Source organism: Desmodus rotundus, chromosome 3 (assembly GCF_022682495.2).
Source record: "Desmodus rotundus isolate HL8 chromosome 3, HLdesRot8A.1, whole genome shotgun sequence".
In the NCBI taxonomy this organism is placed as follows: Eukaryota; Metazoa; Chordata; class Mammalia; order Chiroptera; family Phyllostomidae; genus Desmodus; species Desmodus rotundus.
The window spans coordinates 96,583,085-96,608,007 of NC_071389.1; the positions used below are offsets into that span (position 1 = coordinate 96,583,085).

The following is a 24,923-nucleotide window of genomic DNA, read 5'->3' on the forward strand; positions in this document are numbered from 1 at the left end:
CCCTGATTCTCTGCACAGCAGAGAGAACCACTACAGACAGGACTGACAGGCTCAGCTGAGGGGAGGCCTCTGTGTCTGCTCACATCACCCTATAGCAAGCCAGCCAGGAGGCACCACTATTGCTCTATTTAATAGACAAGGCAACTGAGGCACAGGAGAAACTAGACAGCTTTTCTGGGTCACGAGATGCAAGTACAGTGTTGAACTTGTCTCCTAATGACAACTCCATAGGCTCAGGGAAGTTCAGCAACTCTTGGTTAACACTGCTAGTGAGCAGGGTCCTCTCTGTCCTACACTGCACCGTACCAGGTCCAAGACCTGCATTTATAGAGTGCCAGCTGCTCTCTGTAGGGACTGACAGGCATCTTCCTGTTTCCTCTCCTTTGGCCTGAGGTCATTCCTGAACATTTTATACAAGAGGAAGGATTAAATGACATCCACTTCCTGGATTCATGCCCACACCACTCCTGACAGGAGCCAGAGGCAGGGAGAGCTGTTGGATGAGCACAGCACTGACACATTGCCCACACCATCTGGGCTTGTTTCCTCATGTATGAGTAAAAATAACTAAAGCTACTGGTTCTCCCTAGGGTGAGGTGTGCTACCCAGGGGAGGAAGCCTCGGCAGGGGAGGGAAAGCAGCAGAGGAGGGAATGACAAGAGGCACAGCAGCTGACAGAGGTGGACAAATGCACCTGACAGGCCCTTAGGTTTTGCCTGGCTGCCTGCTGAGGCTTGGACCCTGAGCATTTTGTCACAGCTACTGTATTTTAGGGCCATTTCTATAGAAACCACACCCCCCACACATCCTTTTCATTTTAAAGGAACACAAAAGACAGCTAGATGAATCAGTGACATTGAGGAGCCTAAACTCAGCCACTGAGGCTCCCTTGTCCATGTAGCTCACCCCTGGCATGGCTCAGCCATGCCAATGCTGTGGGTATGGCCGTGAGTATGGGGGTATTTGCTTTTTATATGGTTCATGTTCCTCCACAGGGTTTTAGAATCAAGTCAGTTAAATGGCAGCAGGATCATCTCATGTTGGGTGGCCCTTTCTGATATGTAGTAATAGGCACACAGGGGTCACATTACAGTCTATCTTACAGATGGACTCAGTTGGGGCCACTTACCCAGGCCCTGCATATCATCCTGGCTGGGAGCAGGCAATCAGGCTCAGCCCAGTTGCCCCTCTCCACTCCAGCTGCCAGCTCTTCCAGGGCACACAGGCCAGTTGCTCAGAACTTTCTACAGACTACTGTGCAACTTTCAATGGGAGTTTAATAATTATCAATGATAACAGCCACCATTGTGCTCCAGAAGAAAACTTGATGGACCCCACGCCCCAATGCCTCACAAAACCCCTTCCCTATGTGGCCTGGAAAGACCTGTGTTGCAGTGAAGGGAGAGCACATGAGTAGATAGGGTTGGTCTGGGTTCTAGATGACCATCCCTGTCATCTCACAAGGGCCCCAAATCCATACTATTGGTGAAGGCATTCTGTGTCATGGCTTGGATGGACACACCAAATCTTGAGGGCATGGGAATTTCAAGGGGCTGGCTAGATACTTGCTAGGGCTGGCATTGACCCACGATCCAGGGTACTGATGAGCCTGGGTACTCCTGCTCTCTGTTTTACAAGCCTAGAGCCTGTCCCCATGATGCCAGCCTAGCACATGGAGGCCTGTGTGTCAATGAATGCATGCTTACAACAGGGCTAGATTTTTCCAGGTGCATGATCACAAAGCCTACATCTGGTCCCCAGTCACAGAACTCTGGTACTGAGTCCTCGCCCCACAGCAAGTCCAGCCTAGTGGGGCAAAGGATCCATGAGGTGCTGTGGCCATGGCAAGACCTACTGTCTGGCATGCCCTAGTTGCCCTGCATAAGTCCCTGGGCCAGCCCAGGGATGGATATCACAGTGTGATGTCCAAAACCAGTGAAGCGACACAGAGTCAGGAAGGCGGCGTTGGACCAGTGACAGAGCTGGGGGCAGGTCTCTGGTGCAACCGACTACAGCCAGCATACCGAGGCCTATAGGAAATAGCATGTGGCAGCTCCTCCTTAACTTCCAGCCATTCAGCATCACCCCTTACTATTCCCAGCAAATGAATTAAATTGGAACAGAGAGACAGGTGAAAACTGCTTTTCTTGACCTCTAGCCCTTTGTGATGACATTCATTAAATTCCACAGCCTGGTAACAAGTTTCACTTCAAGTCGAATTGATGGAAAATAGGTCTCATGGTCCCAGCCATCTCTAAAATAATCTAATTCAGCACTTTAATCTTTGTGGAAAAAAGTGGAGCACAACTTTTTAAAAAATCTGTTCCCATCCTGTTCTGAGGGCTGAGTACAGCAGAGCCAGACTGCAGAGCACAGACTGTGACACTCATGGGTTGTGACACCCATGGGCCCTGCTTGCTTGTTTTCAGAACTCCAGGGAACACTGAGGGTGTGAGCTATGGACTTAGTCCCCAGGAATGGCAGGATGTAGAGACCAGATGCTCAGCAGCCCTGGCTGGTTAACTGAAAATAAGGCTGCCTTCCCTTCAGTCCTCTCCTGTCCTTTATCCGACTGGTGGAAGTAGAACTGGTGCCATGAAATAGAAGGTATCTGTTAGAATATTGGTATAAGGACTAAAAAGTGTAGTCAGTTCTGGTTCTGAGCTCTAGCTTTTTCACTCTCTGGTGAAAGGGAAAGGAGTTGGCAAATGCTAACTCCTAAAAGCATCCTGGCATTAAACCAAGATATTTTCCACAACACCATCAGAGACTGAATGCCAACTGAGATGGAATAATGCTACTCAAAGGCTATTGCGTGATGGACCATTGAAAAGCACCTCACTGAATGCTGAGAGTTATCAGACACATATTTACCCTGGTAGGGACAGGAAGACACCCCTACCAACCTCAGTGGGTCCTGGAGACCAGGCAGTAAGAAGAGAATCACAGTTCACCCCAGAGGGTCTGCTGCCTTGGCCTCCTTCATGCTAGTTCAGGGGACAGGATGCTGAGCTCCAAGCTGAGGATGGACGCAGCCCCCAGGCCCAGGGACGGATGCCCAGCTCCTCCCTGTCCATCCCCCGAGGATGTTACCTGGGCAGAAGCACTGCAGGACAGATGAGTCAGGTCCCCGATCCTGGCTGCAGCCCGGGGATCACTGGAGCTGATCAGAACTGGAGCACTAATTTCCATGGAATGCCTGTGACTGGTGGCATGTGAAGACCTGTGTGTCACGCTGAACGCGGTGAAGGAATGGCGTTTCTTGGCGTTCTTCTTGCCGTCCACACGCTGTTGAAAGGAACTGACTGCCCCTGTGCTGCTTAAAGTGGGACATGGGGCCATACTGGCCACTGTGCCGGGGTCAGAGGGCAATGAGGCATGGCAGCCAGATACAGCAGCTGGGCAGAGCTTGTTCATTTCAATAAGCTCCTTGGCAGAGTCGTTGAGCTAAGTGAGAAAGGGGGAGAGAGGGCTTCATTAAATAACGATCACAGGCTACACCCAGCTTTCTGAGCTCTTCCAGCCTGTACTCACATTTAAAAATTGACAATGTGTTCAAACCGGTCAGATATTTCTAGCAGGGTATCCAATATGAATGGTGTAATAAAAACCCAACAAAGGGTGACATGCCGTCTGAAGACTATTGAAACACTATAGTAGTGCTGTTTTCCCAGAGCTGGCTACCACATCTGCCCCAATGCAGCCCCAGTCTTTCCCTGGCTGCCCATGTTTGAGGGACCAGAGAGAGGGGAGCAAGGAGTGCCCAACGACCATCCAACATTCACCATGCCAATAGGTTTCTGGCCTGCCTTGCACCATCTAGTCACTCTGGTAGGAGAAGTCAAGGCATGTGACCAGAACACACTTTCTAACCACTGGTGATGCAGGTGGCAGGTAAGTCTGGCCACGTGAATAGGATCCATGGGTGTTCTTTTGGGTAAGAGCCTGCAGCAGGCTGCCAAGAACCAGGGCTGCCCTGACCCTGGCCCGTGAGGAGTCAATACTGCCTTATTTCCAGCGATTCACAAGGACTCAGGGCACAACTTCTTCCCTGCTCACATACCTGCACCACAAAATAGTAGGTGCCTTCACAGAGAAGAGTTTGATCCTGCTTGAGTCCATGCCAGCCTGTGGTAACTGGGCATTAGTACTCCGGGGGCCAAGCTGGAAGCGCCTGGAGGACGAAGGGGCTCTGGGAGGACAGGGGCCTTGTACTCCTGTTAGGGGTCTGGCAGGGCCTCTGGTTAGATGAAGGGTCAATTCATCTTCCAGGAGCTAGAGTGTGCCCCTGACTCCTACACTTGGAGCAAGTTTTCCATTCAAGGTGTACAGCAGAGCCCTTTCCCTCTGGGGCTGCACTTGGCTCAACCTAAGTTCATACCTAAAGGTGGAACTTACAGTGTTTGAAGAAATGAAGCAGAGGGAGCCAGTCTGTTCAGCGTGGCCAGGAAGAAAATGTGATATGAGAATGTGCTTGGGACCAGCACCACAAGATGGGTTAGAAAAATTCCATTATGCTAGATAAATGTCTGCAGAATCCTATTCTTTCTCCCTCATCTTTTCAGAAGTAGCAGAAGAAATGGAGTGAATGTCAGCTAGCCTCCTGGGACCTACCCCAGGAAGCATGAAGTTAAGCAGGAGGGAACTAAGCCATTGTTTTTTGTTTTCTTCTCACCTGACAGAAAGGGTGTAGGAGTCATATCTTGAGCAGGACTAGCACACACCCTGTCCTGCATGACTGGGCGATGCTGCTGTTGGAAAGCAGAGGCTACAGTGACACCTACACCAGCAGGGTGGGTGCCCTGCCCAGCTTCTTGATGGAGCCAGCACGCAGCTGGACTGTGGCCAGAGCACATGCCAGCACAGTGGTTGCTGGGTTTGCAAGGTGGGCTGTGGCACCATCCCTGTACTCAATTTTTCTCTTTCCAGATGTCACATTCCTAAATTTCTAGCCTTGGACATAAGCTCTGTGTGATCTCTAGGGGAATATTTGCCCTGACCAAGCCTGGAGACCCAGAGTTTCAGACTTTCCAGGCAGAGCCAGCTGCCTCATGCCACCCCTCAGCAGGTCTCCACATAATTACCATGGGGTCAGAAGTGGCCCTGGAGTCGGTTCCCCTGTTTAGGGCATGGGATAGGAGTCAGCGTGGTCATGACTACACACACCCACAATTTTTTTTTGCCAGGTGGGACTATGGCATGTAGTGTCCAGGGAAGGGACCATCAAGGCCAGTGGTGACAGACAGTGAAAGAAGAGTAAGGCACATCAAAGACTAACCTCCCTTCTTTACACTTTGGCCAAGCTGTGCTGCTCTGGGAGCAAGGGAGTACCCAGAGTGCATGCCATGCCCTATATGCTCCCCTGCCTCTCCTGTTCTGGCAGGGTGCAGTTTCCCCTTCCCCAGGCCACTTCCCAGGGGAGTAGAACAGGTCAGGGAAGTTTTCAAGGTCAGTCCCTGACTCCTTCCCTCCATGCTCACTGCCAAGGTCAGCCCCCTGTCTAAGAGGTCAGGGGAAAAGGCAGTACACAGGACCCTGCTGGAACACCAACATATCTGCAAGCTAGGGTGGGTGGGTGGGCGGGGAGAACAGAAAGAGGCAAAGACCATGCAGTGCAGAGTTCAGTGCTGAGGGTAAAGCACAGCCCAAGATGCCAGTTTAGAGAAGGGGTGAGTCAGCAGAGGCTACTACGTGGAGGCAGTTTGAAGCTTGGGGAGTGAACTAAGCAGAGTCTGGAATGGTACATAGGGTTCAGATGGGAGCAAGGAAATCAACAAAGGCAGGAGGTCTTTTCAGGCAGATAAAGGCAACCTTGGAATCATACCCATGTCCTTGGATGAGCCCAGAATGTGGGCTGGAACCAGGTGGCGGCCAGGCCAACACACAGTGGAATCTGGCTTCAGAACTGGATTGGGAAATTTCCTCAGCCCTGTGTTGTGGAGGAAAACACCAGGCTCTTGCTTAGGGTACACCACTAGGGTATGCCATTGCTAGCATCCTGATAACTTAAAAAAAAAAAAAAAAGACAAAGCTCCACTGAATTGAAGCAGTGAGAGCACAGATGTGTCATCTCTATAAGGCCAGGTAGATCACACACACGGATGTCTTCAGAAGGCCCTTGCCTGGGCTGCCAGCATTTTCATTACAACACCTGTCTTTCAGAGGAAGGTTATGAAAAACTCACTCCAAGCCCCCAAACATGTGATTTAAATCCAGGATCATTTACTTTGAAATGCTTCTTCTAACCAGGCTCCACTGTTTTGCTCTATTTTATGCCTTTTTTCACTTGCTTCCTCAACAGTCCTAGCTCAAAAAACACAGAAGCACCTGTTCCCTCCCACAGCCCTGCATGGGGCTCTCCAAAGTCAGCTTCCTGAACCCCAGTGCTCTGCACCCACCCTGCAGGGCCAGGAGCAAAACAGAAAAGCAGGAAGGCACAATATTCCTTATTTATGGGTATCGGAATATGGTCTAAACACTACCCACCATATGTCTCCACTTAGAACGTAATTACGTAGAAATTATGAGCTCAAGGCTGGACTAAAATAATTCCATTTTTCCTCAAAGCAGTGGACCTGGACTGTCTCGCTTAGTTCTACCGTTACTCTGTTGAGTCAGTATTAGAAATTCCATTCTCAAAACCTGGAAATCCAGGCACTGACAGGTCTGGTGAACACACAGGGCCATAAAGGAGTTGAGCACAGCCACCAGGAGGACTGTGTTGTCTGGTCCTGCAGCAGTGCTGTCTGTCCCCCCATGTGCCATGCAGCCCACCATGGCATGCGTCAATCCTTAACGTGTGTTCCAGGGGTTGCTTCCAAATAACCACACTGCCCTTTCGCTCTCCATGGAGAACCAGGGTGCAGGGGCATCATGCTTCTCTCACTCATGCCTTAACAATCCAAAGCCCACTGTGGGTGCTGAAAGTGAGGGACAATACATTTCCATTGAAGATAGTGCTTTTAAGAAACCATAGGAAAAATAGGAACTTCTGCTTCCAAAGTGGTTTATTCTCAATATTTTATCATGGCCCTAGAGCCCATAACATCTTTGCATGAGGCGAGGGAACTTCCAGTGAAAGGACTACTGATGAAACAAACAGTTCAGTTTTGTCTTCTTTACTTGAATTGCTGTTGGTGACAAGTGACATCTTATTGGAGACAGAGATGATAGATGAAAGAAAGAAAGAAGAAAAGAAAAGAAAAGAAAAGAAAAGAAAAGAAAAGAAGAGGAGAGAAAAAAAGAAAATTACCTAGTAATTGACCACCCATGCCTGGAGACCTTGGCTTGCTAGACTTTGACAAATGCCATGGAAATGCTTCATCTCTGGGACTTGGTTCCAGAGACAAAGTTCACTGTCCAGGGAAGCTGCAATGTTACACAAGGCTAGGGATGGGCCTGGCAGCTGGCGCCACCAATAGCGTCCAAGTTGGAAAGTCTCTCTCTGGATGCATACATCTATACCACATGGGCCCATTATTGCAGTACACTTGCACCTACCAACATCTGCCCGTGGCAGTGACTCCTGCATCAGACCTGTTCAGAGCAGTCATAATTTCCCATCACCTCCTACTCCAACTGAGGAAACCAGATAGCTCTGCTCTGCCCAGAGTAGGTGCTGCAGCCCTGCCTCATAGGACCAGGGGGATCTTGGGGGACAGCTGAGGAGACAATGAACAAACACCTGGGAGGTTTCCCGTCCTTTCTCCCAACCAGAATACTAGATCATGCTGTGAGTAGCAGCTGACTGCCAACTGTGAAGGGGTGGACAAGTGCTTCCTGCCTTAGGGTGCTCCCCTCTCTCAGCCAAGACACTCATCTGGGAATGAACAGGCTCTGCTGCTCCATCCACATATGGGGTCACCTGACTTGTATCGCAAGTGTGTACCTCCAGCCACACAGACAGCACACTCAGGCAGACTATACCTTCATTACCCATATAACTCTAAAATCAGTGATTAACCAATGCATCCAATAACTCCAATTTTGATTTTTTTAATGAAAATAGAAGACGTTTTCAACTTCCATACAAAATAGAAACAAAGTGGTAGCCCCAATTTTTAAACATCTTAATGAATTTGCTCAATCATCAGAGGATTGTTTATCCACTACAAGGCCTGCTCCCTCTTGCTCTCCAGGACCCTCTGAGGAGCCAGCCCACAGTCACATACTCCTGGGGACAAGGCATCAGATGGGCCAGGCCAGCTCGGTCAGAAACATTTTCCTCCACGATGGGTCCAGTCTTGGCAATGGGAGTGTAACTGTCAGCCAAGGTCACTCCCCTGTCAGGGACTCTGTGTCCTGCTTCTGTGGCTTAGCAACCCTCGTTTCAAGATTTTGTTTCACCGACTTTATTAGCTAAGCTGTGATATTCTTCCACAACCACTCTTTCCTCCAACCATAGAAACATCTAGAAAAGTTAGAAGAATTAAAGAGTTCCTTCTTTCCACTGTTTAAATAGTTCTGCAAGTGGCCTGTTGGAGTTGGTTGTAGCATCCCAGCTGCACCTGAATTTGGGGATCAGGTTGAATAAAGGAGGCTCTCTCACAGCAGCTTACATGAGCCATAGACCCCCTTGGGGAGCCTGAGACCGGATGGGATTTTGGTGCTTGGTCTGGGAAAGTGCCAGACCAGGGGGCCTGTGCAGAGCACAGTTGCTCAGAAACCACTAGTTCTGATTGAGAGGACTTTAAACTGAATGTATGTAGGAGGACTTTTTAAAAAAGGGATACAATTGGGAAAACAGACATACAGGATGACATCAGATAAAACATGAAAGTAAGGACACTGGGGTAAGAGGTTCCCAGCAGTTCTCAAGAAAAATAACAGGAAATAGAGGGGCATAGTGACTCCTCCATCCTGGCCCAGAGGGAGGAAGTCTAATCTCAACACATCTGCAACAAGTTGCAAATAGAGCTTGTGACTGAAAACTGAGGGAGGGAAGCAGCTCCTTTCATGGAAATCCAGGAAGTGAAGGGGGAGGCATGTTGGAGAGCAAGTGCGGACAGTTTAAAGAAAGACGACATATGAATCTTTTCATGGACAAACCATTCAGACAACAAACCTCTTCTGAGCACCTACCGTGTGCAGGACTCTGTTCTAGGCACTAGGACCGTGGCAGTAACAGGAGAGCCAGCCCTAGTAAGCTAGGACTTCAGTGTGGACTTACTCAGGTCACTTGTTAAAGATGCAGATTCTGGTTCAATAGGTTTGGGATGTTGCCCAAGTTTTTGCATTTCTTTAAGTTCCCAGAAGACAAAGCAGCTGCTCTTGACAGATCCCGTTTGAGTCATGAGCCTCCAGAACACCACTTTGTAACTTTGGCTTCTCTTGACCCACCAAATATCCACATGACCAAAGACAGCAGTTTCTGCTTGGTATTTCCTTTAATGCAGGACAGGTTCACCACATTGGCCTGTTACTCCTTAGAGTGTCACAAACTCAAGAGCAGATGAAGAATGCCCTTCGCCTGCCTGAAACATTTGTCAGGAGAAGTATCAAGATCTTCCCACTTCATTAAAGACAGGCCAGCAAAGACAGCTGAGCTGCATCAATAAGTGCTTCTTGGTTGTAAAACACTTCAGTCTGTACAAGACTAAACTATTAGCAGGGTGGGCAAGAACAGAATGATTTCCTTTTAATTCTGACAGCCCTTATCCTCCTCTCCGAAGGTCATACCTGGAACACAGCTACATACAGCCTTTGAGGAGAAAAGCTACCAAAATAAGACAAGTGGCCTGGTGATGACCACCAGCCAAACACACCTGAGATCTACCTTCATCACCACAAAGGCTTGCCTGACTCTTACACCAACTTTCTGAGGTGATATTAACATAGCAATTTCACAGATGAGGAAACTGAGACTCAGAGAGTTTAAGTAACTTGTTCCAAATCATACAGCTTACCAAGCAGCACTGCCACACCTTTTAGCACATCACATTGCATCTGCCATCATTGCTTTTACTGCAGACCGTAGGGATGCTTTTGTGATCTTGCTACATCTTTAAGGTAAAAAACTAATGCATCCATTGAGATGTATCTCTGTCTTTGGCAATTGAATGGGTTGGGTTCACTTCACATATTCAAATGTGAGTCTTTAAAAGTCAGACCAAATTTTTGGCATGAAAACTAGGTAAGGCAAATTCTCACACTGGGAGGACTCCAGCTACAGTTACTGAGGGTGGAAGGCCATTTCTGTTTCTTCCTTTTATTTTGATTATGTGGCAGTGACCTCACAGTTGTCAACAATGCCAAACTCTTATTTACTGAGGACATTGAACTCTAGACATTTGTAATGGCATGTGCCAACATTGTCCCACTGTTCCATTCATTCAACAAATACTCTTTGTGCACCTTCTGAGATTATTTCCATCCCCACAAAGTGGTAAGCAATGACATAGCACCATGGAAACCCGGTACCTGGCTGCTAGAAAACCCTGAGTGAACCCTCACCTTACCCAGCACAGGGAAGAAGCTGCCTCTTTTCCATTCTGTCCTCTCCAGGTTTGCCCTTGAAGCCTTGTTCTTCCCCTCAGGGTGACTGAAATATACAGGGGAGGCTCTAGTTATGTTGTCAAAGTGGGCTGGCAAACTGAGGCAATTATTCAGAAAACTGAGGTTTAAAATAAAAAATATCCAGCGATGAAAATGAATGAGAAAACAATTCCATTTACAATTTCATCAAAAAATACCAGGGAAAAAATTTAACCAAGGATGTAAAAGACCTCTACCCAGAAAACTATAAGACAATGAAGAAAGAAAATGAAGGAGATGCAAGATACAGTGCTCATGGATTGAGAGAATTAACTTTTGTTAAAATGTCCATACTACCCAAAGCAATCTCTAGACTCAATGTAATCCCTAACAAAGTAACAATGGCATTTTTCATAGAGCTAGGACAACTAACCCTAAAATTTATGTGGAACCACAAAACATCCTAAATAACTATAGCAATCTTGACAAAGAAGAACAGTGTTGGAGGGTTATCCAACCCTCCAGTGTTGGAGGGTGATATCATACTACCTGTTATCACGCTATACTACAGAGCTATAGTAATCAAAATAGCATTTTAGTGGCATTAAAACAGACACATAGATCAATGGTACAGAACAGAAAACCCAGAAATGAACCCATGCCTATATGATCAATTCATGTATGACAAACAAGGCAAGAATATGCAATGGGGTAAAGACAGTTTTTTCAATAATGATACTGGGAAAACTGGACAGATACATGCAAAAAAAAATGAAGCTAAACCATGTACAACCACTCCCCAGAATAAAGATTTAAATGTAAGACCAGAAACCATGATACTCCTAAAACAAAGGCAGTTAAGTCTTAGATGTCACCCTTAAGAATATTTTTTGATACATTGACTTGGACAAGGGAAACAAACAAACAAAAAACCAAATGAGACTACATCCAATGAAAATATTTGCACAGCAAAGGAAACCATCAACAAAATGAAAAGAAAACCTACTGAATGGAAGAAAATATTTACCGATACTACACTCAATAAAGTGTTAATCTACAAACTACATAAGGAATTCATACAACTTGATAGTAAAAACAACCCCAAACAATCTGCTCAAAAAAATGGGAAGAGGATCTAAATAGACATTTCTGCAAAGAGGACATAAACATGGCCAATGGATATCTGAAAAGATGCTAAACATCACCAATCATCACCAAAATGCAAATTAAAACCACAATGCAGTATCACCTCATAGACATCAAAATGGCTATCATTAACAAAACCACAAACAACAAATGTTGGTGAGGATGTGGAGAAAAGGGAACCCTCGTGCACTGTTGGTGGGACTGCAAATTGTTGCAGCCACTATGGAAAATAGTATGGAGGTTCCTCAAAAATTAAAAAATAGAACTACCATATGACCCAGCAATCCCACTTCTGGGTATTTATCCAGAGAAATCAAAACACTATTTTGAAAAGACATATGTACACCTATGTTCACTGAAGCATTATTTACAATAGCCCAAATATGGAAGCAAACAAAGCGTCCCTCAGCAGATGAATGAATGAATCAGAGGTGGTACATACATACAATGGAACATTATTTAGCCATTAAAATAAATGAAACCTTGCCATTTAGGACAACATGGATACACCCGGAGGGAATTATGCTAATGAAGTTAAGTCAGACAAAGAAAGACAAATAGCATGTGATTTCACTTATATGTGTAATCTAAAGAACATAATAAATGAACAAACAAAACAGAGACAGACTCATAGATACAGGGAACAAATTGATGGCTGCCAGATGGGAGAGGGGTTGGGGATTGCATGAAAAAGATGAAAGGATTAAGAAGTACAAGTTGCAAGTTATAAAAACAGTCACAGGATTGTAAAATGCAGCATAGGGAATATAGTCAATAAGACAATAATAACTATATATGATAGATGGGTGCTAGACTTAACAGCGTGATCACTTCGTAAGTTATATAAAATGTCACTATGTTGTACAACTGAAAAAAATATTGCATATCGACTGTAATTGAAAAATAATTTTTAAAAAATTGATGAAGGTTTAGGCCTGAACCACATAGACAATTGCCTAGCCACACATGTGAGGGAGTATAGGCAAGGGTTTTGAAAAAAATGATGCCTAGAGATCCAAGAACAGTGGATGTTACACTCACCTCTTCCCAGGACCAAACTGGAATTTTCCCTAAAATAAACCAACTGAAGACTAGCTGAAGAGGTCTTAGGACCATTGATTTATAGAAGCCACATCAAGACCAGTAGGAAGAGTGGAGATGCCAAAAGGGCTGGCCCTGCTCCCAGAGGTGGCAGCTGAGATTCTGGAGGGATATCTCAGCTGCAAAAGTTCCCCTTGAGGTGCTTAGGGTCTCAACTCCATGCTGGGCTCCCCAGCCCAGAGCACCAGAGCCAGGAAGAGGTGCCTACAGAACAACTGGCTGTGAAAATGGGCAGGGATTCTGTTTCCCAGGGAGAGACAGGAGTTTACTAGAGACACATACACGCACACCTTATTAAAGGGCCAATGTACAAAATCTCATCACAGTTACTCACCCTGGGAGTGAAGGCAGACTGGATTAGAGTTGTGTGAGGAGAACCTGGGGTTTGTGCTCTGGGGAGAGAGCTGGGGAGAGAGCTGAGGAGACAGCTGCTGGGACCCCAGTGTTGAGTCACTTTTTGGCACTGCAGACACCAACTTCCTTGGGTGGAGCATGCCCCTCCCTATGGCATCAGACTGGGGGAATATAATAGCTCCACACTCAGAATTCCCTGTCAACCCCCCTGTGCAGTTTGAACCTGCCTGGGTCAGGGTATAGAGATATGGGCCGACTCAGGGGGTGTTCAGTGACTGAATTGTATGGCTTTGAGTTGGAGGCCATTCTGCCCTTTTCCCACGAACCTGACTGGCACTTTCCCATCACAAGAGATCTGCTAGAACAACTCTCCAGGGTCCAGGCAGCTCCACCCTGCAGAGGTCTGGGAAGAATCTGGAACAGACTGAGTTATGTGCCTCTGGGGCAGAGGCCAGTCCTCCCACCTTCCCCCAAGCCTGACCAGCACCTCCCCTGCTCCTAATTCCCTCCCTGTAGCCTACCCTGATGAGATCAGGCTCCTGACAGAACCTGGGACAGACTGAGTTGTGTGGCTCTAGAACAGGGGAAATTTTTCTCTTGCATGCCCAACTGGTGCAGAGTCCTCCCTTCACAAAGCCATATCAGGTCTGTTTGGGCCTGATAAACTCTGCTGGCCTCACTTTGACGATTCCCCGAGATGTCGCCTCACTATAGAGGTGTGCAAGCATCCAGCAGAGGGCAACTAGACTTGGTATACCCTGGGATAGTTGCTGAGTAGCCTCACACCCAGCACTGGCCCTGAGTTTGAACCTGTATAGATCTGGTTAATACCACTTGCCCTCTGCCTGGTGACTTACTGAGAATTTTCTTCATGCAACTTGAGTATTGCTAGAGGCTCTTTCAATGACTCAGACTAACAGGCAGCCGGAAGGCAAAGACAGGTGAAGGTGGATCTCAGGGTGCCTTGGAGCATTTGCTTACCTGCCCCAATGCCCGCTCCTAGTAAAAGCTAGCCTTGGTATACAGCTTAATTCTTCTTGCACTCACCCAGGCCCAGCAGCAGCAGCAGCCACAAACTGTGGATTGCTTTGTAGTTCCAAACAGGTTGCCCAGGGCAATGGGAAGTAACAGGAAGCATCTGAAATTGGCCTGCACCAGAGTCCCCAGAACCAACACATCCAGTAGCCAGCTTCAGACATCAGGGCAGGATCCAATTAGCTTTACAAGTAGCATATACAAAAAGAGATCTCAGCAGGTGCCAGATCCTGCTGAGGCAAATTCTACGCCATGTGGTCAGCACCTGCACAACAGCTCATATACTTTGGTCTGGGTTGATCTTCACAGTCAAGCAGCCTGAGGGTTAACTGCATATGTGGACAGGCCAATGAAATCAAGATTCAGTTACAACAGAAAGACCCACATAACCCACACAAGGGACACTTCTGGAGTACCCAGTGAAGGTGATCAAGGAGACTGCACTACTCAGTCCCAGAGGACACATACTACATAAGGCAATCCTACCAAGACTGTGAGTTATAGCAGATCTACTTAACACATAGAAATAAACAAATAAACACAAAGAGGCACCCAAATTGGGAGACAAAGAAACATGACCCAAATAAAAGAACAGGAGAAATATCCAGAAAAAGATCTAAATGAAATGGAGGAAAGCAATTTATAAGATAAAGAGTTCAAAAGAATGGTTATAAGGATGCTCAAGAAACTTAGTGAGAACTATAGCAGCATGAAAAAGGACACAGAAACTTAAAAAAAAACAGAAATGAAGAATAAAATATCTGAAATGAAGAAAAACTAGTAGGATGAAGCAGGGATTGAATCAGTGATTTGAAATACAAGGTAGAAAAAGACACCCAATTAGAGCGGTAAAAAGAAAAAGGAATTCTTAAAAATGAGGGTAGTTTAAGTGATCTTTGGGGCAACGTGAAGTGCACCGTCATCTGCATTGAGCAAGAAATCGAGAACTTATTTGAAGAAACAATCACTGAAAATTTCCCTAAACCTGGAAGGAAAATGACACACAAGTCCAGGAAGCACACAGACTCCCAGACAAGATGGACCCAAAAGGCCCACTCCAAAACACATTATAATTAAAATGCCAAAGGTTAAAGACAAAGAGAGGAGGATTGTAAAAGCAGGAAGAGACAGACAGTTACCTATAAGACAGCTTCCCATAAGATTATCAGCTCATATCTCAATAGAATCATTTCAGGCCAGGAGGGACTGGCATGAAAAATTCAAAGTAAAGAAAAGCAAGAACCTAAAACCAAGATAACTTTACCCAGCAAGGCTATCATTTAAATTAAAAGAGAAATAAAAAGCTAAGAAGAAAGGAAGAAAAAGCTTTCTTCCCAGACAAGAAAAAGCTAATGGAGTTCATTTCCACCAAACCAGTATTACAAGAATTGTTAAAGTATCTTCTTTTATTATTATTATTTTTACACTCAGCTGAGGACACTTTTTCATTGCTTTTAGAAAGAGAGGAAAGGAAAGAAGAAGAGAGAGAGTGAAACACTGATGTGAGAGAGAAGCATTAATTGGGTGCCTCATGTATGTGCCCAGACTGGGTATTTTATACACGGAAACTGTATGTGCCTTAACCAGGAATCAACCTGCAACCTTTTGGCTATGGAACAATGCTCCCACAAACTGTGCCATACCAGCCAGGGGTAAAGAATGTTCTTTAAAAAAGAGAAGAAAAAACAAATAGAAGAACATAGTTCAAAGAATAAAATGGCAATAAATACAAACCTATCAATAATCATTTTAAACGTAAATGGATTAAATACCCCAATCAAAAGACATAGGATAGCTGAATGGATAAGAAAACAATATGCTGTCTACAAGAGATCCACCTCAGAACAAAAGATACACACAGACTAAAAGTAAAGGAATGGAAAAAGATATTTTATGCAAATGGAAAGAAAAGGCTAGGGTAGCAATAGTTATATCTGATAAAATAAACTTTAAAACAAAGGCTACAGAAAAAGACAGAGAAGGACACTACATAATGATAAAGCAATCCAACAAGAGGATATAACCCTTGTAAATATTTATGCACCCAATATAGGAGCACCTAAATATATGAAGCAATCTTGATGTACCTAAAGGGAGAGATCTACAGTAATACAGGCAAAACGGGGGATTTTAACACCCCATTATTATCAATGGATAGACCTTCAGACAGAAAATGGTGTCCTTAAATGACACACTATATCAGATGGATTTAATTGATATATTCAGAGCATTTCAGCACAGGGCATCAGAATATACATTCTTCTTAAGTGCATATGAAAAGTTTTCTAGGATAGACCACATGTTAGGACACAAAACAAGTCAATGATTTAAGAAGATTGGAGTAATATCAAGCATCTTCTCTGACCACCTTCTCTGACCATATTGCTATGAAACTAGAAATCAATCACAAGAAAAAATAACTGAAAGACACACAAAGATATGGAGACTAAATCACATGTTACTAAACAATGAATGGGTTAACAATTAGATCAAGGAAGAAATCAAAAGATACCTTGAAACAAATGAAAATGAGAACACAACAGCCCAAAATCTATGGGACACAGTGAAAGTGGTCCTCAGTGGGAAATTCATAGCATCAGAGGCCTACTTCGTGAAACAAGAAAAATCTCAAATAAACAATCTAACTTTACACTTAAAGGAACAACAAAAAACCCCACAAAACCCAAAGTGAATAAAAGAAAGAAAATAGTAAAGATCAGAGCAGAAATAACAAAATAGGGTTTAAAAAAAACAATACAAGGATCACTGAAACCAAGTGCTAGTTCTTTGAAAAGATAAGTAAGATTAATACACCTTTAACCAGATTTGTCGAGGAAAATAAAAAGAGATGACCCAAATAAATACAATCAGAAATGAAAGAGGAGACGTAACAATGACACCAAAAATACAAAGAATTGTAAAGAATTGTAAAAAAATATTTAAAAAGCTCTATGCCAACAAATTAGACGATTTGGATGAAATGAATAAATTCCTAGAAACACAATCTTTCAAAACAGAATCAGGAAGGATCAGAAAATATGAACAGTGAAGTAGTAACCAAAAAACTCCCAACAAACAGCTTGATTGGTTGGCTCAGTTGGCTGGAGTGTCATCCCATACACCAAAAAAGGTTTGGGTTTGATTTCCGGTCACAGCACATATGAAGGTTGCAGGTTCGATTCTTGGTTAGGGTGCACACAGGAGACAACAGATTAATGTTTTTCTCTCACATTGATGTTTCTCTCTCTCTCCCCTTTCCTCTCTCTCTAAAAAATCAATAAACATGTCCTCGGGTGATAATTTAAATAAAACGACTTTCAACAGACAAAAGTCCTGGACCAAATGGCTTCAGAGGAGAATTCAACCAAACACTCAAATAAGAATAAATAGCTATCCTTCTCCAACTATTCCAAAAAATTCAAAAGACAGAAAAACTCCCTAGCTTATTTTATAAGGCCATCATTATCCTAATTCCAAAACCAGATAAAGACACTACAAAATAAGAAAATGACAGACCAATATTCCTGATACACAATAGATGTTAAAACCCCAACAAAATATTAGCAAACAGGATCCAGCAATGCATTCAAAAGATCATGCACCATGATCAAGTGGGATTTATTCTGGAATGCAAAATTGGTACAACATTTGCAAATCAATAAATGTGATACACAACATAAATAAAATGAAGGATAAAAATCACGCTATCATACCAATAGATACAGAAAAAGCATTTGATAAAATTCAGCACCAATTTATGATAAAAGCTCTCAGCAAAGACAAAACATACCTCAACATAATAAATGCCATATATAACAAACCCACAGGTAAAATCATTCCCAAGGGATGCCCACTTTCACCACTCTTATTCAACATAGTATTGGAAGTTCTAACCATAGAAATCAAACAAGGAAAAGAAATAAAAGGCATCCAAATTGGAAAGGAAGAAGTAAAACTGTTATTATTTGCAGATGACATGATACTGTATATAGAGAATCCTAAAGATTCCTACCCCAAAACTACTAGAACTGATAAGTGAATTTAGTAATATAGCAGGATACAAAGTAAATCAGAAATTGGTTGCATTTTAATACACCAATAATGGTGTAACAATCAGAAATGGAAACTAAGAAAACAATTCCATTTATATTGCATCAAAAATATAAAATACCTAGGAATAAATACCAAGAATGTAAAAGACCTGCATTTAGAAAATTAGAAGTCACCGAAGAAAGAAACTGACGATACACATAAGTGGAAGCATATACCACATTCATAAATAGGAAGAATTAACATCATTGAAATGTCCACACTGCCCAAAGCAATCAACAGATTCAACAGAATTCCTATCAAAATATCAATGGCATAATTCACAAAACTAGAAAAATTAATCCAAAAGTTTATATGGAATGACAAACAACCCCAAATAGCCACAGTAATCTTGAGGAAGAAGAAGAAAGTTGGAGAAATTATACTACCTGATATCAAACTATGATACAAGGCCATAGCAATCAAAGCAGCATGGTGCTGGCTTAAAAACAGAGGCATATATCAATGGAACAGAAGAGAGAGCTCAGAAATAAATCCACACCATTATGGTCAATTAATATTTGACAAAGGAGGCAAGAACATACAATGAGGTAAATAGCATTGTATCTAGTATTCAATAAATGGTGTTGGGAATATTGGACAGATATATACAACAAAAATGAAAGTAGACCAACTTCTTACACCATACACAAGAATAAACTAAAAATGGATTAAAGACTTAAATGTTAGACTCAAAACCATAAAAATCCTAGAAGAAAATATAGGCAGTAAAAATCTAAAACATTTCTTTAGCAGTATTTTTTTTTCTGATATATCTCCTCAGGAAAGGAAAACAAAAGAAAAACAAACAAACGAGACTACATGAAACTAAAAAATTTTGCATAGCAAAGAAAACCATTAATAAAATAAAAAGACAACCCACTGAATGTGAGAACATTAATTGCCAATACATCTGATAAGGGGTTAATATCCAAAATTTATAAAGAACTTATAAAACTCAATACCAAAAAATCAAGCAATCCAATTAAAAAATGGGCTAAAGACCTGAATAGACACTTCTGCACAGAGGACATACAGAAGGCCAGAAGGCATGTGAAAATACACTCAATCTCACTAATCATCAGAGAAATGCAAATTAAAAGCACAATGAGATATCACCTTAGAGTTGGGGATCAAGAGTGGGAAGTAGGGATGGCTGAGGGGGGGAGTGGTGGGGAGAAAATGGAGACCACTGTACTTGAATAACAATAAAAAATGTGAAAAAGATCCAGCATGTGTTGGTGAGTTTGTAGAGAAATTGGAACCCTTAATGCAGTCACTGTGGAAAGCAGTATGGAGTTATCTCAAAAAAAAAAAAAAAATGGAACTACTTCATGACCCAGCGATTTCACTTCTGGGAATATACCCAAAGAAACCTGAAACACTAATTTAAAAGAATATAAGCACCCCTATGTTCCTTGCTGCAGTATTTACAATAGCTAAGATTTGGAAGCAGCCCAAGTACTCATGAGATGAATGAATAAAAAGCTGTGGGTACACTTCCACAACGGAATACTACACAGCTGTAAAAATGAAGGGAATCTTACCTTTTGGACAGCATGGATGGATCTGGAGAGTATTTGCTAAGTGAAATAAGCCAATCAGAGAAAGACAAATACCATATGATTTCACATTTATATGTGGAATATAATGAACAAAATAAACTAACAAATAAAATAGAAACAGACTTATACATACAGAGAACAGAGTGAGAACTATCAGAGGGAAGTGATTAGGGGGCTGGGTGAAAAAGGTATAGGGATTAAGCAAAAAAACAAAACTCATAGACAGACAACAGTATGGTGATTACCAGAGGGATAGGACACTTTGAGGAAGTAGAAGAGGGTAAAGAGGGATAAATGATAATGAAAGGGGACTTGACTTGGGGTGGTAAACACAATACAATATACAAATGATAATTATGGAATTGTACACCTGAAATTCATATAATTTTACTAACTAGTGTCAGTAATTCCAATGGAAAAAAAGTAATGATACCTAAAAATTAAAGTAGGAAATGGGGTAGATGCTAATCATTTTAGCATCCTGTTCTCATAGACTAGACAAAGTCCCAATTAAGTCAGTTGCCAAGGCGCCTCCCATGAGGGCTCTGTCGTTCCACCAGCCCCTGGAAACACATGAAGAAGAGGGGTTGTTTCACCAGCCTCTAAGTTGTGAGCAACTCTGGAGGGCGGTGTGGCACAGCTATGGAGCACTTTGGTAAATCTGCCCTTTGCCCTCATGCAGATGACAGTGGCATTCATGTGTAACCTATGTGATCTGCTGCTGGCCCTGAGAATTGGAAGGGCACTCTGGTCTTCTACTGACACATGGAACATGGCCATGAGCCCAGAAAATGACCTCAATGCCACAACTACCACCTCCACGTGGGCCTCCCAAGCCACCCTGCAACAGAAGATCAGTGTGTTCTTACTTAGTGAGGGCATCCTGCACCAACCAGAAAACACACACAGCACTCCCTCTCTCCGGGCCTCTGTTCAAGGTGGTCCACCCTTAACTCCCTGGGCACTACAATTACCATGGGGGTGAGGCTTCCCATTCTTTGAGTTCAGCCTCTTAATAGTGGGCAATATTTCTTTCTTGTGCCAGCCATCATAGTCTCATTTCAGAATGGAGGACCATGCGAAGGGAGATTTCAAAAGAGTCTGATACAAATTACAATAAGAAAACAGAAAACTTCACTCATTTCCTAAGAATGTGTGAAAGCAAAAGGCCCACAAACAGTAAAGTTCTGAGTAGCAACTTAGCAGGATGTGCCCTGTTATCAGAGGAATCACTTATTAGAAGTCTTGAGATTAGTTTAAGGACCCCGTGAAAATTTTGCCTGAACACAAACTTAAAAAGAGACAAAACGGTTGTTTTTCAGCCAAGGAGAATAGGAAGAGGCCCATTTATTCTCCACTTTCTGTGAGAGCCCCTAGTGGATGTCTCTGTTAGGAAGGAAGGTGGCACCAGCAGGAGGCACATGCTCCCCGCCAAGAGATGCTTAAACCCTGGAACAGTACCCTGCCCCCCGGTGTGCAGTACACAATCTCACAGGGCCCTTCTGCCCAGTGGCCACAGATCTTAGGCAGCTAAGGAAGAAGGAGTGAGTGCAGTAAAAGATATATGGCTGTCACCGAGTTCAGAATTCAAAATTCAGAAGGCAGGTGGCAGCTTCACCAGTGGGTCCCACCTTTTCATTGATTGGGCATCTCAAACAGTAAAGCATTTCTGGACATATGCATCCAATAAGTTATATATATATTCCAGTAGGTCACTATATTATATCCATCATAAAACATACAATATTGTAATTAAAGTTGTTCAAATATAAAAAATTAAACCATAAATTGAATAAAAGTTGTAGTATTTCCTTTCCTTACTCACAGAACTGTATGAATGCCACTTTGGAGACCAATACCTAAGACCAGTGGTTTTCTATCAATTTAGTGGGTCCAACCAGCATTCCTTAAAGAATATATATCAGAATGTTATTACATGTGCTCAGGGTAAAAGCAGTTCCAGGAAATGTTTGGTTAGTTTCACATAAACACTGATGTGCATGCACTTGGGTGGAATGTAAAATGCATACTTCATTATGAGTCACAATCCAAAAAGACTGAAAGCCATTGACATTGAGGGGAGAAGAGATACATTTGCTGGACGGGAAGGAAAAAGTCCTCTTCTGCTCATCTGCACTGGCCCACTGTGTGGCACCAATCTGAAAGCCAGGAGCCTTTCTGAATGGCCCACCCCTTCCTCCTCTCCTCAAGGGAAGCCCAACCTTGAACATATAGCCAGCTGTGCTAGGGTGTATGACTACAAAGGGATTCTTGCAGTCCCATCTGTGTCATAGGCCCTAGGCACCTAAGAAGAGGATGGGACATTTGTACATCTGCAGCTTCTCTGGGATAGGAAATCAACTCCCAAGGTCAGTGAGCAAGACCTATGTTTCCATGAGCCTCCAATACTGCCTGTGGCAGGTTACCTTTGGGGCCAAGGGACAGAGAAATTCTTGGCCAAGGTTTATGGACAGCAGTCAGACCATCACTGAATTGTTCTGCTATTGGAGCCTTGAAATTTGAACCTGCTACTTCATCACTGCTTAATTTAAACAGCCTTCAACCACTTGGAGAGCCTCCAAATAGCAAGCATTTCCTCTCTCTCCGTCTCTCTCTCTCTCTCTCTCTCTCTCTCTCTCTCTCTCTCTCTCTCTCTCTGAGATCTCAGGGCAACCCCTATGACAAGACAGTCAAGATCTCAGAGTCCTGAAGATTACAGCCTCCTCCTTCCTCTTGCAAGCAATTGTCTCATTTCGCAGATGGTTAATGAGCTTAGTGCTGAGCACATACTAGGTGCTCAATAAATATCTAGTCTATGAATGAATGCAACTTACATTTGTGTGTGTATGCAGTGCCATCTACTTATGGAGTATGATGTACATACACCCTGTGCTCAGCACTTGTCCACATGCCTTCAACAACCCCTTTGAAGGAGCTGTGACTTACACCCCACTTCCCACACATGGACCCAGCAGCTAAGAGAAGTTATGAAGCCTGTCCAGAGAGGGTGTGCTGGAGGTGGGGCTGCAAACAGCTCATCTCAGCCACTCACCAGGCCCCTGTTGCCTAGATGAGCTGGGCAGGGCTATATGTGGCTGGTGGAGCTTTTTTTCATGGACAGAACTTTTCTTAGGGATGTATTCCACGGTCACAAGGGGCTTAAGGATATTTATTCATAACTCATAATGCAAACTGAATGAAAGATTTATTTAGAGAAAATCTGGGCTAAATGGGGAAGAAACTTAATTTCAATGGTTGCAAACATGGACCAAAAGTGCCATGAGTATTTCAAGGTTGGGAGAGGTGTAGGTAGGAAGCTCATGTGTGGTTGCCCATGTGCACATGCTGTATGTGCTCAGGTCCTGGAGATTTCAGACTGAATGGGATCTGTAGAGCAGGTGGTAAGATGGTGAAGCAGATCTGGGTGGGTTGTTAGGGATTCCTGGGGCAGCGGGGAGATGAAACTGGAAGGGGCATGCTCAAGTGGACTGAGGAGAGGTCCCCAAACCACTTGAGGGTGGTTCTAGAGAAAGAAAATGGAGTCTGATTAGTGAGCACACATGTATTAGACACCTACTGCTTGCCAGGGGCTCTGCTTGACATTGAAGGTATATCAGTGAAAAAAGCAGACAGAACTCCCACCCTCCTGGAGACCCAGACAATAAGCAAGTAAATAACATTTAGTATGTCAGATGGTGGGCAGTATATTGAGAAAAAGTATGAGGAAGACATGCTGGGTGGAGAGGGTTGCAGTTACAGTTACATAGGGTGGCTTGGAAAGGCCTCACTGAGAAAATGACCTGTGAGATAGACCTGAAGGAGGCATAGGAGGGAGCCTGCTGACCTCTGAGAGAAGAGAGGCAGGGGTGGGGACAGTCAGTGCAGAAGCCTTGAACTCAGAGTGGGCTGGTGTGTCTGAGAAGGAGAAGGAGGCCAAAGTAACTGTGGTAGTCTCCTAGGTGGAGATGGGGGCAGAGGTGATGGGGAGCAGCCAGGCCAGGACCCTGGAAAGTCCTGGCTTTGATCTGAGGTGGGTGGTCTACCACAGCCAAGGGACTTCTGACACGACCCCCGACTACTGTGCTCAGAACAGACTGTAGGGGCCTGGGGCTTTGAAGCTAATGTGACAATTTCATTGGAAAATTCTCACAATTTTATGAAAAAAGCAAGATAGAAATACTTATGCAGCACAATCCCAAATTTGTTCAAAATATATATAAATTTATATAGAGAAAAAAATAAAGGAAAGAAAACACTATGCTAACAACATTTTATTTCATTCTTTTTCTACATGAATCACATATATTTACTAATAGGATTATAGGTGATTTTAATTTTCTTCTTCACCCTTTTTTGAATTCCCTATTTTGAACAATAGCTGGCTATTATTTTTATAACCAGAAAATCATTAGAAACAAAACAAATGACCACATTAGGCTAGGATATCTATCAGCCTATGGTGAGATTCCTAAGTTATGGCACTAATACATTTTTTTCCCATTTTGTGCAAAATGTGAGGTACAGTAAAAGGCTTTGGTGTTTTTCAGTTGTGTGAAATGTAGTCATTTCGTAGGAACATGAGGTTTCAGGGAAGTTCTAGCAAAGGTCTTCTTTGAACCCAACTGAGTGGTGGTGTCTTGATGTTGAAAGCCAGCTCCCACTCTTTGGGGAGGCTCCAGATCCGTAGGGAACTTCCCCTGTATCATGCTACCACAAGGCATCTGAGAACTCAGCAGGTGGAAAGGATTCCACAATGGGAAGCAAAATGGAATTCCAGAGAGTGAAGCAGAGGAGGAGGACAGGGCCAGGAGGACAAGTGCCCCTGCTACTGATGTCTGGGTAGTTGTGTAATGAGGTATAGGTTGAGAGGCCCCAGGGCCCTCCAACAAGCCTAGTTTGGGGGCTGGCAAAAGTGACAGCACAGGGATTGAGAGTTATTTTGCATACCTGTAACAGCAGGTTAGATTCAAACCTATATGCCAAAATGTTTGTTTTGCATTACAACAGCAGGCGAGCTAGGGAGGGGGGGTGACTTGACCCATGATGTGACTGGGATCCAGCTCCCCTGGTTACTGGTTACCATGCCTGAGCAATAGCTTAGAGATGGTTTGTTCCATGCCACGGGGGCACCCCTGCCTGGCCTATGGCAGCCAAGAAAGG

At 43.8% G+C, this 24,923-nt stretch overlaps 1 protein-coding gene across 5 annotated transcripts in view; it reads right to left on the reverse strand.

Moving 5' to 3' along the window:
* The window catches only part of SH3RF3 (SH3 domain containing ring finger 3), a 399,165-nt gene that overhangs the window by 120,244 nt on the left and 253,998 nt on the right, over window positions 1-24,923 (reverse strand). For all 5 annotated transcript variants that reach the window (XM_053920589.1, XM_024552410.3, XM_053920587.1 and 2 more), the window contains one exon: window positions 3,094-3,447. In XM_053920589.1, coding sequence (XP_053776564.1) covers window positions 3,094-3,447 — 354 coding nt within the window. The remainder of the gene's footprint in view (window positions 1-3,093; window positions 3,448-24,923) is intronic.